Source organism: Monodon monoceros, unplaced genomic scaffold, assembly GCF_005190385.1.
Source record: "Monodon monoceros isolate NGI ecotype Baffin Bay Population unplaced genomic scaffold, NGI_Narwhal_1 Super_Scaffold_11, whole genome shotgun sequence".
In the NCBI taxonomy this organism is placed as follows: Eukaryota; Metazoa; Chordata; class Mammalia; order Artiodactyla; family Monodontidae; genus Monodon; species Monodon monoceros.
The window spans coordinates 59,526,357-59,541,499 of record NW_021703767.1 but is presented as its reverse complement, the minus strand read 5'-3'; the positions used below and the strand labels follow the sequence as shown (position 1 = coordinate 59,541,499).

Here is a 15,143-nt window from a genome sequence, read left to right as displayed (position 1 = left end):
CATTTTACATTTTACATTTAAGTCCGTGATCCATTTGGAGTTAATTTTTGTATAAGATGTGAGACTTTGGTCAAGGTTTTTTTTCTCCTAGGAACCTCCAATTGTTCTGGCACCATTTGTTGAAAAGGCTGTCTCTCTTCCATTGAATTGCTTTTGATCTTTGTCAAAAATCATTTGGGCCTATTTGTGTGGCTCTATATCCAGGTTTTCTATTCTCTTCTATTGATTTATTTGTCTATCTCTCCACCAATACTATAGTCTTGATTATAGTAGCTATTGAGTTCTGAAATCAGGTAGACTAATTTCTCCCAGTTTATTCTTCTTTTTCAAAATTGTTTTAGCTATTCCAACTCCTATATATTTCCATATTTTAGAATTTTTTTTCTCAACCTACAAAAAATCTTGTTGGAATTTTGATAGCAATTGTGTTAAACTTCTATATCAATCTGGGGAGAATTTGCATCTTTACTGTGTTGAGTCTTCCAATGCATGAACATAGTATGTATTTATGTAAAGCTTTGATTTGTCATCAGCATTGTGTTTTCAACATACAATTCAAGTTCATGTTTTGTTAGGTTTACACCAAAGTATTTCCCTTTTTTTTTGAGTAATTTTAAAAGGTATATTGCTTTTAATCTTGGTGTCCACATATTCATACTAGTATATAGAAATATAATTGCTTTTTAGATGTTTATCTTATATCTTATAAACTTGCTTATTAGTTTTAGGGGTTTTTGATTGATTCCTTGGGAATTTCTATCTGTAAAAAGGGCCAGTTTTATTTATTTCTGGTCGGTATGCCAATTACCTTTTATTGCCTTATTGCACTGGTTAGAACATCCAGTACTATCTTGAAATAGAGTGCTCAGAGCTGATATCCTTGCCTTAGTCCAGTTTTAGGGGGAAAGCATTCAATCTTTCACCATTAAGTATGCTACCTGTACCATTAAGAAACACCTGTGTTTCATAGTCTTTATCAAGTTCAGGAAGTTCCCCTCTCTTCCTATTTTTCATGAATTTTTATCATGAATGGGTGTTGAATTTTATCAGATGCTTTACTGCATTGACAATTATGTGATTTTTTTTTCTTTAGCCCGTTAAGATGGTGGATTATATTGGCTGATTACTGATTACCAGATCAGACTAGCATTTCTGAAATAAATCTCCCTTGGTGTGATGTAAAATTCTTTTTATATATTGCTGAATTCTACTTGCTAATATTTTGTTAAGAAATTTTATGTCTATATTCATGAGGATCATTGTACTGTTTTTGTACTATATTTATCTGGTTTTAGTATCAGGAGAATAATAGCTTCAGAATGTGAATTGGGAAGTCTTCTCTCCTTTTTGATTTTTCTGGAAGATATTGTAAAGAATTTATGGCAATTCTTTATAAATGTTTGGTAAAGTTCTCCAGTGAAACTATTTGGGCCAATGGATTTCTTCAAGGTAGTTTTAAAATTAGAATTTCAATGTTCTTAATAGTTACAGAACTATTCAAATTATCTATTTTATATTGGGTGAGTTGTGGTAATTTGTATTTTTTGTGGAATTGGTCTATTTCACCTAAGTTAGCAAATTTATGTGCATAGAGATGTTCATTGTATTTCCTTGTTATCCTTTTAATATCTGCAGCATCTGTAGTAATATCACCTGTTGCATTCTCAATATTGGTAAATTGTTTCTTATCTTCCCATTTTTTTTCAGTCTTGCTAGAGGTTTGTCAATTCAATTGATCTTTTTGAGAACAAATCAGCTCTTTGTATAAGTGATTTTCTCTATTATTTTTCTGCTTTCAATTTTATTGATTTCTGTTATTATCTTTACTATTAGCTTCCTTCAGCTTGCTTTGGGTTTATTTTGTACTCCTGTTTTTAAGTTTTGAGGTGGGAGCTTAAATCATTGACTTGAGAATTTTTCCTCTTTTCTAGTTTAGTACTATAATTTCTCTCTCAGCACTGCTTTAGCTGTATTCCACAAATTTTCAAGTGCATTTTCATTTCCATTCAGGTCAATGTAGTTTTAAAATTTACATTGTGACTTCTGGGTCCCATCGATTATATACAAGTGTGTTGTGTAGGTCCAAGTGTTTTGAGATTTTCCTGTTATCTTTCTGTTATTGAGTTCTAGTTTGATTCCACTGTGGTCAGAGAACACACTTTGTATCATTTCAGTTCTTTTATATTTGTTGAGATTTGTTTTATGGTCTGACATACGGTCAATCTTGGTGTATGTTCTGTGGGCACTTGCAAAGAATGTATATTGTGCTGTTTTGTGTGAAGTGTTTTATTGCCGTTAGTTAGATTCTACTGATTGATGATACTGTTCAGGTCTTCTATATCCTTGCTGATTTTCTGTATAGTTTTTGCATCAAATGTTGACAGAGGGGGTGTTGAGGTCTCCAAATATAATCATGGATTTGTCTATTTCTCCTTTCATTTTTGTCAGTTTTTGCTTCACATATTTTGCAGTTCTGTTGTTTTATGAATACACATTTAATATTGCTATGTCTTCTTGATGGATTGATACTTTTATCATTATATAAGGTCTTTTTCTGTCTTGGGTAATTTTCTTTGCTCTGAAGTCTATTTATCTTATATTAGTATAGTCAGTCCTGCTTTGCTTTGATTAATAGTTGCATAATATGCCTTGCCCCTCCTTTTAATTTCAACTTGACTATATAGTTATATTAGAAATGAATTTCTGATAGACAGCATATGGTCAAATAATGTTTTTCATCCACTCTGTCTTCTAATTGGTATATTGAACCACTTACATTTGATATATTAGGGCTTAAGTCTGCCATTTTATTTTTTATTTGTTCTTATTCTCCGTTTTCTGTGTTTGTTCTTTTTCCTACCTTCCTGTGGGTTACTTGAACATTTTTTTTGGAATTCCATTTTAATTTTCTCTAGAACTTTTTAATGTATCTCTTTGTATACTTTTTTTAGTGGTTGCTCTATATATTATTGATACATTATATATACATAATTTATTCCAGTCCACAAGTGTCATCATTTTACCAGTTTAAGTCAAGTATAGAATCCTCATCTACCTTTACATCTCTTTATCTTCCCTATTTATAAAATGCTTGTCTTAAATATTTCCTCTACATACATCTAGAACCATATCAGACAATGTTATAATTTTTGCTTCAATTATCAAACGTAATTTAAACACTTGGAGGAGGAAAGCCTATTGTATTTATCCATGTTTCTGCTCCAAGTTTCCTGTTTTAAAAAATAATTTTCCTTCTGTGTAAAGAATTTCTTTTATCCATTCTTTTAGGGCAGGTATACTAGTGGCAATTTTTAAAATTTTCCTATAATCTGAGTATGTCTTGATTTCTCCTCTTTTTCTGAAAGACATTTTCACTGGGTATAGGATTGTAGGTTGGCATTTCTTTTCTTTCAGCATTTGAAAAATATTGTGCCAATTCCTTCTGGTCTCCATAGTTTCTGATGAGAAACCCTCTGATATTCAAATTGCTTATCCCCTTTTCTCTGTTTGCCTTCAAGATTTTTTTCTCTTTAGTTTTCAGAAGTTTGACTGTGATGAGTCTTAGTGTAGATTTTTTTTTTGGATCTATCCTCTTTGGAATTCATTCAACTTATCCATAGGTTTATGTCCTTTGCCAAATTTGAGAAGTTTTCAGCCATTATTTCTTCAAGTCCTTTTAAAGACCCCCTCTTTTCCTCACTCCTTCATGTGACTCTAATGGCATGAATGTTAGACCTTTCATTATGGTCCCATAGGCCCCTGAGGCTCTGGGGTTTGGATTCTGTTTGTTTTTCCAGTTTGTTTTCTCTCTGTTGTTCAAACTGGCTACTTTCTACTGTTCTTTCTTCAAGTTCACTGATTCATTTCTCTGTCCCCTCCATTCTGCTGTTGAACCCATCCATTAGTTTCTATTCTAATTATTGTATTTTTCAGTTCTAAAATTTCCATTTAGTTCTTCTTTATATAAATAAATAGGCTGAGACTATTTCTTTGAGGCATTGCATTTTTTCATTTGCTTCAAGTGTGTTCATAATTGCTCATTGAAGCATTTTTATCTTGCCTGTTTAAAGTACTTTGTCAGATAATTCTAACATTTCTGCATCTTACTGTTAACATTTATTGGTTGTCTTTTCTCATTCAGTTGGAGATATTCTTGGTTCTTGGTATGATGCATGACTTCCAGTTGAGAGCTGGAGACGTTCATATTATGTATGAGATTCTGTATCTTATTTAAATCTTCTGGTTTAGTTGGCTTTCTCTAACACTGTTCTTCCAGAGGAAGGAGTGGGTGCATCCTCCTTACTGCCAAGTGGAGGTACTCAGCCTTTTTTTTTCACCCAAGGGAAGGGAGATCTCCTTACTATTGTTGTGTGCAGATGGGAGTCCCAGCTCCCCACAGAATCTCTACTGACAGCATGGTGAGGTCATTTGGCTAGAGAGAGCAGGTTCTGGTTGGGCCTTTCTTTATCTGCACCTGTTGGTGTTTCAGGTTTCTTAGTCTTCTCCACCTCTGAGATACAGGGCAAAAAAAAAGGCCCAAGGAACTCACCACAGTGTTGTTCCTCAGGGTTTGAAGTGCATTAGTAGGTCTGCCGCCTTCTTCCCACTTCTCAGAGTCGTCTTGTGTTTGTTTTACATATAATGTCCAGGGGTTTGGGCTGTATTTAGTGGGAGGAATAGGGGAAGTAGATCTGCTTCCTTTTCTTGAAAACAGAAATCTATGTAAGAATCTTAAAGCCTAATTTTAAACTTTGCTGATTTATTCCATAAGGTGGTACAGATCACTTGTAGTCATTTTAAGAGACATTTTAATTTAATTAAATTTATTTATTTATTTATTTATTTTTGGCTGTGTTGGGTCTTTGTTGCTGGGTGCAGGTTTTCTCTAGTTGTGGTGAGTGGGGGCTACGCTTTGTTGCGGTGTGTGGGTTTCTAATTGTGGTGGCTTCTCTTGTTGCGGAGCACGGGCTCTAGGCATGCGGGCTTCAGTAGTTGTGGCTCGCGGGCTCTACGGTGCAGTCTCAGTACTTGTGGCGCACAGGCTTAGTTGCTCCGCGGCACGTGGGACCATCCTGGACCAGGGCTCGAACCCATGTCCCATGCATTGGCAGGCGGATTCTTAACCACTGTGCCACCAGGAAAGTTCTGAGACATTTTAATTTAACAAATCTTCTAGTGAGTATAAGGTCCACTTCTTATCTCTCTTTTTTGATGTTCCATATAATAGAAATTGCCAATTGTTCACACATGGGCTCAAGGTGTTTTAAAAGAAAATGGGGTTAGATTTGAGTGGGGGAGGTCTGCAATTCCTTATCCAAAACTCTTGGGAGCAGATGTATTTTAGTATTCAAAAAATTTTATAAAATGTATTAAATATGACATTGTTAAAGGAAAAAATCATTCATGACACTTGTTAAGAATAAGGCAGACTTTATTCAGGGGGATCACTATAATGGAATTTTGTAGTAGGGGAGAAATCAGCTCAACTCTGAATACAACAAGGCAGTGGAGATTTATAGCCAAGGAGCATGGTCAGGGTTAGTTGATAGAAAATTACTAAGAGGTAGGGTAATTCTTTGCTAAACTGACCTAACAGGGTTTCTGTTGAAGGCAGGCCAGAGTGATAAGATATTGAGGGTAGGGAATAAGGAATTTGACCAGCTATCAAGGGTGGGGAATTACTCAGCAGGACTCTTGCTAAAACTGAACTAAATGGGCCCAGGACAGAGCCCATTTAGTTCAAGGTCAAGGACTAGTCAGAGGACTCAGAGGAGTCTGACTCAAGTTTGGTTAAAGGCGAGAGTCTTTGTCCACTAACACCCCCAGTAGGGTTTGGTGCAGAATCTCTAAATCAAACATCGTAATAGTTCTGCAGCAGGACATGAATATCCACACTAAGTAGGTTAAGTGAAGGTTATAAATGGTATTACTTCGGTTCAGAGAAGTTATGAAAAATCTTCTCTGTTTTCAGAGCACTGTGATTTAGGAATTGTGGACTGTATAACCAAGCGTGTGTTAGGTGGGTCACAGCATAAGCAGCTTGGCATCTTGATCTCAACCCTCTGTGACTCAATGCCTGGAAATTAATTGCACAGCCTTCTGCAGGCATTTGAGTTTGTGGTCTCTGTATCCGTAACCATTTTAAATTCTTCTAAAAATACTGAATAATTTCCTTATTTACCTGTTGTTTCCCTAGTAACTAACTCATTGAAAAATGATTTCTTTTTAAAGTCTTAACACAGGAACTTCTCTGCCTGTTAACAGTGTTTCCCTCTCTCCTTAGATGAAGATGAAGAAAGTGATGACTCAAGTGAAGAAGAATCCAGCTTGGAGAGTGACGCAGATGAGTCTGGATCCGAAGATGACGTTTTTGATGATTCTATCTGCCCAACAAGTAAGTGGGGTAAAACCATGCATTCTCTGTTACGTGTGACTATGGATTGATAATACCAGAAATTCCCTTTTTTTGGTTTCTCGATTGTCTCATAATGATATTTAAGGAAAGGATGGCTTAATCTGTATGAAGTATAGTCTAATGGATACTCTTTGGGGCTCTCCGGACAATTAATTTTCTGTTTCTTGAGGCAGCTACTTATGAGTACCCAATTAAATAATCTGCAGACAATCTCTAGTTGATTCAGAGTCATAAATTGTGCAGAAAGTTTCATTTTATAGAGAAACAGAAGATTTATATATAAAAATATATATTTAAGTATATTTTTATAAAGCTCTTCCTTTTTGCCAAACCATTCAGTTTTCATATTTCAAACCTGTTTTGTAAGGGCAATTTTTACATTTCCTGGAGATGCTTGGCAACTTATATTCACTGTTTTCACTGGTGAAACCAGTCTGAAATATTCTTACAGTCCAATATTCTTATAGTCCAGACCAATATTCTTACCGGCTCAATACATGAATGGCTCAGCAGGAAAACTATTTCTTCTTGATCTGAAATTATTTTCCTAGGTATTTCATATCAATTATAAATCAAATTTTAAAGTCAAATAAAGTTTAAATCTTGTTTTGATTTTGAAAATAAGAATCTTCTTAAAATCATATTTATGAGTGGAAGAAAGCTAGAAAATCTTGTAGTGCAACTTGTTATTTTATAGCAGGATTAAACAGCTTGAACAAAGGCTCACAGTTAGTTTAGTGGTAGAACTTGGGATGGAGCTATGGTTCCTAAATTCCATTGTAGTGATCCATTATATTTTCACATTCTTTATCAATTACTCAGTGGATAAATGTGGCTGTCAGTGTGATATAGTGGAAATTAATACAGAGGTACTGTACTTGAATCCCATTCTGTCACATATCAGCTGTGTGACCTCTCTGAGACTTACGGTGGTCGGGTGGTTGTGACCTATAAAATGGGAACAACAGTCTCTACCTTGCAGGGCCTGTGAGCCTTGAATGAGATAAGGTACATAAAGGACCCAGCACCAAGCCTGGCTCAGAGCACTGCTCAGAACATCAATACTAGTATCATAACCACTATCATGATTATTAATACCATTAATAATTTCTACCCAGAATAATTTCTACCTGGAGCCCTAGGTATGATGGAACCTTGCTGGAGTAGATGGACATTAATAATTCTGAAGTTCCAAAGTCCACACTTACTGTATTACTACATTCCCTAACAAATGGGGCTGCTTTACTCTTTTGACTGTCTTTTCAGATTGTGATAAGGGTCTCTTTGAACTGGCCCTTCAACTTCGAGAGAAAAGGCTAGACATTGAAGAGGCCTTAGTTGAAGAAAAGAAAATGATCGATAACCTCAGAAAGGAATATGATACATTGTCCAAAAAAGTATGTTGGTCTGCCCTTCTCAGGTCTGTTCATCCTCTCCCAAAAAGCTACATCTCCTTGCAGCTATAATATTGCTATTTCATAGCAATGGCATGAGTTAGGACTTCTTGTAAGAGAACAGACATTTCCCATGTTATATCCATTTACAGTTGTGGTTGAGGGGCCATTGCTCTTTTAATGACTGGGACTTTCTTTATCTAAATCACTGGCCTCCAAACTTTTTTGATTACATACTTCTATAAGTAAAAAAATTGTGGAGCACATATTCCCACAATAAATGTATATTTATTTATAAATTATATACATGAACTATTGTACTAATATATTTTATGTATTATGAAACATTTGCAAAAACAGAAATTAACAAGAATAAGATAAAAGTAAATAGAAATTGAAACTTCTTTCTGGACCCCAGTAGATGACTTTGACACTCTGGGGTGTATGCATTCCATGTGGGAGGCCACTAAACTAAACTTCTGGGACAATTATGTGATTTTTCTGCTGTATCTGCTCAGCTTCCGTCTTAGGTACTCTTTCCTAGAGCAGCATCACTTGACTCATATTCAGAAATATTTTTGATAGATTGCTTCCCCTCTTGAACAAGGAAATGATTTGGAAAACTTTCTAGTATTTTAGGAGATGAAGCTATGTGCTTTAGAAATACTGTAGTTAGTAGTTTCATTACTTTAAAGGGCTTTTTTCTCTAGTTTATTGATGTCATTATGACCAAATGAGATTTGAACCATCCTGACAAAGACATTCCAGGCTGAGAGATGCTTTTACTGCAGAAAACAAAAGGGAGATGGGGACAAGTCTTCTGAGTTTTCATTAACAAAACCTATACAACTCTGGGGTCATTGGAACAATTGAAAAGGTGGTGTGGATCATGACTTAGCAGGAAGAGAATAATATATATTGCTGGGCTGCAGACTGGGATCGTCCGTTTAATCACAGCCCAACAAAGCAGATCCAGCTCATGCTTTTGCTTCCTCCCAGAAAGGCTTCATTTACCACCTCGGGAATATATTCAGTGAATCTTTTCAACATCTCACACATGGGGCTTTCCACAGGTCAAGATTGTGGCAACTAATCTGAACATGGCCGAGGAGGCCCTGGAGGCTTATCAACGTGAGAAGCAGCAGCGGTTGAATGAACTGCTGGTTGTGATTCCTCTCAAGCTCCACCAGGTGACGGGTCTAAGAGGTTGCCCCACCCTGTCTGAGCAGGAAAGCCATATGACACTCAGGCTTTTCCAGAGAAAAATTCATGGGCCACTAGGGGGCAGAAGTGCAGTCCTTGGCTGAGAAATCTACCTGTAGAATGACACCCCAACTTTTCTTACCCCTTCTGAGATTGTTATAAAAGCATAATATGAAAACATGTATATTTCCCTGTGGTCCATTATCACTTTGAAAGTTGAATCATTTCAAGTCTGAAGAAATGAGAAGCCTATGACTTAAGGGAATGGCTTGGAGGTTGAAATGTTGGCTCTCGGACACATGTCACTTTTCACACCATCTTTAAGTAGACATGAACTAATGATGCAAGAAGTAGCTTCGCTTAATCTCTACTTGTTAATGAGGGAGGTTAAGATAAAAGGAAAATATTCTTTCTCTTTTTTCCCTCTCTTTGTTCATCTCTATATCCCGCTCAAACTACAACTTACATTAAAATGCAGAGATCATATCAGCGAAGTACCATGTTTTGTCACGTAAATAGAGAAAGCTGTATGTTAGAAGAAAAACCTAAGATCAGCCTTACATACATCTTGTTTAACCTGACCCAAACAGGATTAGCGATCTGTAGCAATTTGCCTAATATGCCAACCCTGAAGTGTCCGTTCCATCCTTATGCAGTAGATATCAAGCATGGTCTTTTCGGAAAGAAGTGCTGTCGCAGAGGGACATAATGTGACTTCTATTTGAAAGTGGCTTCCTGCTTTTACCTTACTTAGTGGTGACAAGGGACAGAGAAAGAAGTGTTTCCCTTATGCTTTCCATGACCTTCAATTTAGCTTGATCTTTGTCTATTTTGATTTCTGTTTTGTTTTGCTTTTGTAGATAGAGTATGTGGTATTCGGAGAAATACCTAGTGATCTTTCTGGAACTTTGGTCTTTTCGAACCACTCCTTGGGACGACTGCAAGAACGAATTGTCCAGCTCCACGAGGAAAATTCCCAGCAGCAAAAACTTAACAAAGATTGCCGGGAACGGCGTAAACAGCTCATCCGAGAAAAGAGAGAGATGGCCAAAACTATACAGAGTGAGTATTAAGCCCGTGGCTTATTTAGTAATATTTAGTGATTAGAGAGGGAACTGTCAAGTGACATCTCCAACTTTGAAAACAGTAGGTCATCACAGATCAGAGCCACTGAGAGGAAATAACACCTTCCCGTCTTCCCACTTACTCTCTCTCCTGATTCTATCAAAAGGTCATTCTCCTGTTTTAAAAGGATAAATATTTTGTCACAGAGACAGTTTCTCGCAATTTTTAAAGGTTTTATGTATAATAAATTATAGAATAATACAGCAATATCCCTTGTACCCACTACCAAGCTTAAGAAATAAGCATTGAAGATACAACTGAAGGCCCTTCTCCTTATAATACTGTTCTGCTCTCTACTTCCCCAGAATCAACCACCAGGCACGTCTGTATACATACGGATGTATCCACACACAGTATACAAAGTGCCTTTGTATGTTTTTAACTGTAATATAATATTATTCCTATCATTTTGCAGTTCACTTTATTAAACCAGTTTTTGAGAGTAATCCGTATTGCTACAGATAATTACTCATTTTAACTGGTACTACAATATTCCATTGTAGGACTATAAAAGAGTTTTTCTTCAGTCTCCTGTTGATGGATATTTAGGGTACTTGTAACTTTTCATGATTACAGACAGTGTTACAGTGAACCTTCTTGTACATGTCTCCCTGTGCATGTGTGGAAGGAGGTGAGTCCCCAGGACTGGGGGCTCTGGGTGAGAGGCGGGTGTGTACATTTTCCATTCTCCTGGGTATTGTCAAGTTGCCCTCCAAAGTGGCTGTACCCTTTTCTCTCCCTTGGCAGTGTGAGAATTTCCTGGGCTCCACAGTCTAATCAACACTTAATACTGCTAGACTTTCATATTTCTGCCAACCTCGTAGATGTTAAAATTGTATTTCACTGTTTCCTGAAGCCCTTGAGGTTGAATGTCTTCACATAGCTTATTTGCTGTTTATTTGTGTTTCCTTTTCTTGCCTGTCATACACTTTGCCCATTTTTTTTTTATTTTATTGGTTGTAGGGAGTTTCTTCCTACATTTTATGTCTTTCTTTGTCCATTACATTCACTTCGAATCTTTTCCAATATGTGTCTCACCTTTTTACTTTATTTACTGTATCTTTTTGGGATACAGACATTTAAAAATCTCAATATAATTAATTTTATCAATCTATTTATAGTTTGTTCATTGTGTGTGTGTGTGTGTGTCTTAAGAAATCCTTTCCTATTTTGAGGTCACAAAGATATTTTTCTATCGTTTCTTCCATTAGTAGTGTTCCTCACATTTACGTTCTTAATTCAGATGGAATTGAGGTGTATAGTATAAGATGTATGGAGTAAAGACAATTCTTTTAAAATACCTTTTGAATATTTGATATATGGAACATATGTGTAAGTGATGAAGTATTCCAACTTTAATAATAATATTACCAATACTATAATAGCATCTACCTTAATGCCACAGACCTGTACACTTTAAAGATTAAAATGGTACATTTTGTTATGTGTATTTTACCACAATTGAATAATATTTTTTAAAAGAAAATTTGAAAAAGAAAAATGGGAAGAATATAGCGTTCAGTCTATCCCAGTTGCTTGGATTTGTAGAGGTCAGTTTCTAATGAGTGATGATGGTTCTACCCTCATGGGTGGCTGGATTATAAAATTTTAAAATACATGTTAAGACTCTATGTTTGAATAACACTTATTTGAGACATAGAGTTTTCTCACGTATAAACCTTGAGGCCCCAATGTTTCTCACGTACTTCACATTCCTTTGGCTTCTGTAGCCTGTGAATGTTGTTTATATTTGGAAATACTATTTGTCAAACCAAGGAACAAACTAGTATGGAAATGAGGAAAGAAGCTTATTTCCATCTGAGTAACCTCACAGTTTGGAAAAATGTGTGAAGAAGATGAAATGAAGTATTCACATTTCTGGAATGTTAGTTGAAATTAAAAAAAAAAAAAAAGTCCCATGTGGTTCAAGTTTTATTCAGTGACTTTGAGTTCTTCTCCTAACCCCGGTGCATTTTCTGAAAGCAAGTTGTGAGTCTGGTTAAAGTCTGATCTCCTAATTCAGAAGGTGAAGCTAGGAGTGGTTCCTTTACTGTATCTCAAAGAACAAATGCTTACCAGTGATGAGAAACACCACAGTCACTCACTGTTGCCTGCCTCCATCCCTAGACCCAATGGGGAAGAAGAGGAGAGTCTAGAACATGGGGTGGGGAGGTAAGTTCTCTCCTTTTCAAGGAGAGCACAGCTTGCAGCCATGGGGACAGAGGATGGGGAGTGTTCCAGAAGGCTTTATGTGCCCAGGGAACACTAGCTGGCCTAAGTGAGTCAGGAGAAGGGTGTTGTTAGGCTGGCTCCACAGTGGGAAGGGCAACGACCAGAGTCCATGTCCTAGTACATGAGGCTGCCTTGGGAGAGGGCACCCTGTTATATGGGGCTAGCTGGGGGAAGTCAAGGTTCTTACTGAGGGAGGCCAAGCAGGCAGCCACAGGCTAGCCACACATGTGCCAATAATCCAGTCATTTCATTTGCATCACTGAGTATCATGGCCACCGCATGACACAAGTCCATGGGGTGCCACTCACGTAGAATAGAAATGAATAACCCTCCCTGGATTGTGTAAAATGGCAGCCATAACGATTATACCTGAATACAAATTCCTGTATTGTAACAGAATTGCATCATCTTGTTATACCTTAGGGCCTTCAGACTTCACTTAGGGGACTCTGGTGACTGAGAAAATCTTGTTACAAGATTATACTTTCTTGGGGAGCTCAGACTCCACAAATGGAATTTTCTCCAGGTTTTCCAGTGTTCACATGTTGAGGAAACACAGTAAACAAAAGTAAAACATATTGCATGTTAGATGGAGAGGACTGTTAAGAAGAAAAATTAGAAAGGGACTGGGAAAGAGTGCTGAGGTCCATAGGAAGCCAGGGAAGAGCTCCCTGGAAAGGTGATATACTTACTAAGATGTGGTTCTCCCTGGTTAGGGGACAAATTACATTTGGTTACACCTTCAGAAATGGGTGTTTTGGAAATGAGTCTTTCACCAGTCTCACAACTTGTTTTCAGAAAATGGGCTGTGTGGAGTGAATCATGTGGCTATTCGGGAAGAGAATTCCAGACAATTCCATACGAGAATATCCAAGTGAGCCTGGAATGTTTGAGAAGGTTGAGAAAAAGATGTCTGGAGTGAATGAGGAGAGAGGTGTGGGAAAGGAGGTGGGAAAGATAATAGGGGCAGGGCAGGACAGGTAGGACCTTGTGAACCACTGCAAGGATTTTAATATTTTTACTTGGAATAAGATGGAAACTTCTGTTCAGTGACTGTTCTGTTCTCAACACCAGATGTTATAGAGATCAGTAATAAAAAGTTAAAAACTGAAGGCTTCATAATCCCATTTGGGCCCATGAATAATCTGAGGAGGGGCAGATCAGGTGTAGCCAGTTGGGAAAGATGAGTCCCTTTTACACAGGAATTTGAAGTAGATGAAAAGACAATAGAGCAATGTGCATTCTAGGTGAGGAAAGTAGTAGGTGAAAAGTCACAGAGGAAAACCCAACTGGTAACGTAAAATCTCTTATCTTCTTGCAAAAGCTGTTCCTTAGAATGGTAGTGGTATTGGTATTATTCATTTAATAACAGTGGGATCTGGTGAACAACCTGACAGTGACTGTCTTCTTTTAGAAATGGAAGAAACAGTCAGTCAACTAATGGTCAGCAAGTTTGGCCGTGTGATCAACCTAGAAGCCCTTCAGACACTTTCTGTGAATACAACACTTGAAGAACTAAAGATCAAGAAACTTCGAAAGGAGCTATCAAACGCAAAGGAAATGAAGATGTGGGAGGTTAGGATGAGAGGGCAGGTGATCCACTGGGTGGAGGCAAGAACTCCTGGTGAGCTTTCAGTGGTTCCTGCGAAGCATCTGTACACCTGGAGACACGTGTGTGAGCCCCACTTGGTTCCTCCATGATCTTAAGCCTGTCTCGGCTTTCTTACCATTTACTTAGTTGAGCCACTGGTCTATCTTGGGATGAAAGCACTAGCATTGGGTCTGGGATCCAGGATTCATGTAAATATGATGGCAAAATCGCATGAAAGATTACAGAGAGATTCTACTCTGAGGTCTGCATTAATGTATAAACGTTCTAATAGTGTTAGACATGAACTGCTATACTCTGAGGACCTAATTGTATTATTCTACATAGCTTTTGATGCTATTTCCATTCTGGAAGTTAGAAAAAACATCTCTGAGTAATACATTTTATAACAAGGTATATACTATTTAGCTGGTAGGGTCTTAGAAGGTATTAAATGCCTACACTGTTCCCAGAGCCATGAGATGAGGCAGTACCCCAGTTACAGCCTGATTCAGAGACAGGAACTTTTACAAAGATTTTATAAGCCCACAAATAATTATGGCTTCTCCAGTTTTCTGTCTTCACAGTACATAGGGAAGGAGGAGAGGTTCCTAGCGCTCTTTTATTTTTTAATATTTATTTATTTTCCTTATTATTTTTTTTGGCTGCCTCAGGTCTTAGTTGCGGCACACGGGGTCTTTGTTGAGGCATGCGGGATTTTTTTGTGACGGCGCAAGATCTGCTCGGGTTTCTCTCTAGTTGTGGCGTGCGGGTTTTCTCTCTCTCTAGTTGTGGCGCGCTGGGCTCCAGGGCACGTGGGCTCTGTAGTTTGCTGCGCGTGGGCTCTAGTTGATGCGCGCAAACTCAATTGTTGTGGTGCGTGGGCTTAGTCGCCCCATGGCATGTGGGATTGAACCTGTGTCCCCTGCACTGGAAGGTGGATTCTTTACCACTGGACCACCAGGGAAGTCCCTCCTAGTGCTATCTTGTCTCATCTTATCGAAGATTTGCCACTGTACCGTGAAGAAACAAATTACTTCAGTGTTCGTGTCAGTGGGATGGTCCCTATCAGGGTAGTGCTGGAGATAATACGCGCTATCTAAAATAATTTGTTGGAGTAGTAGGAGAACAAAGGAAAGCCACTGGCAGATGTATGGCCATTCAAGCGGGTCACCTTGAGGATCCT

General features: G+C 37.6%; 1 protein-coding gene across 9 annotated transcripts in view; it reads left to right on the top strand.

Moving 5' to 3' along the window:
• The window catches only part of CFAP44 (cilia and flagella associated protein 44), a 161,258-nt gene that overhangs the window by 134,419 nt on the left and 11,696 nt on the right, over positions 1-15,143 (top strand). For 8 of the 9 annotated variants that reach the window (XR_003792411.1, XM_029215118.1, XM_029215114.1 and 5 more), the window contains 5 exons: positions 6,284-6,394; positions 7,682-7,812; positions 8,883-8,999; positions 9,873-10,074; positions 13,784-13,944. Coding sequence is in view for 7 of the 9 variants with exons in the window: in XM_029215118.1 (XP_029070951.1) it covers positions 6,284-6,394; positions 7,682-7,812; positions 8,883-8,999; positions 9,873-10,074; positions 13,784-13,944 (722 nt within the window). In the remaining 2 variants the exon portion in view is untranslated. Of the gene's footprint in view, positions 1-6,283; positions 6,395-7,681; positions 7,813-8,882; positions 9,000-9,872; positions 10,075-13,783; positions 13,994-15,143 lie in introns of all 9 variants that reach the window. The other variant, XR_003792412.1, reaches the window with a different exon arrangement.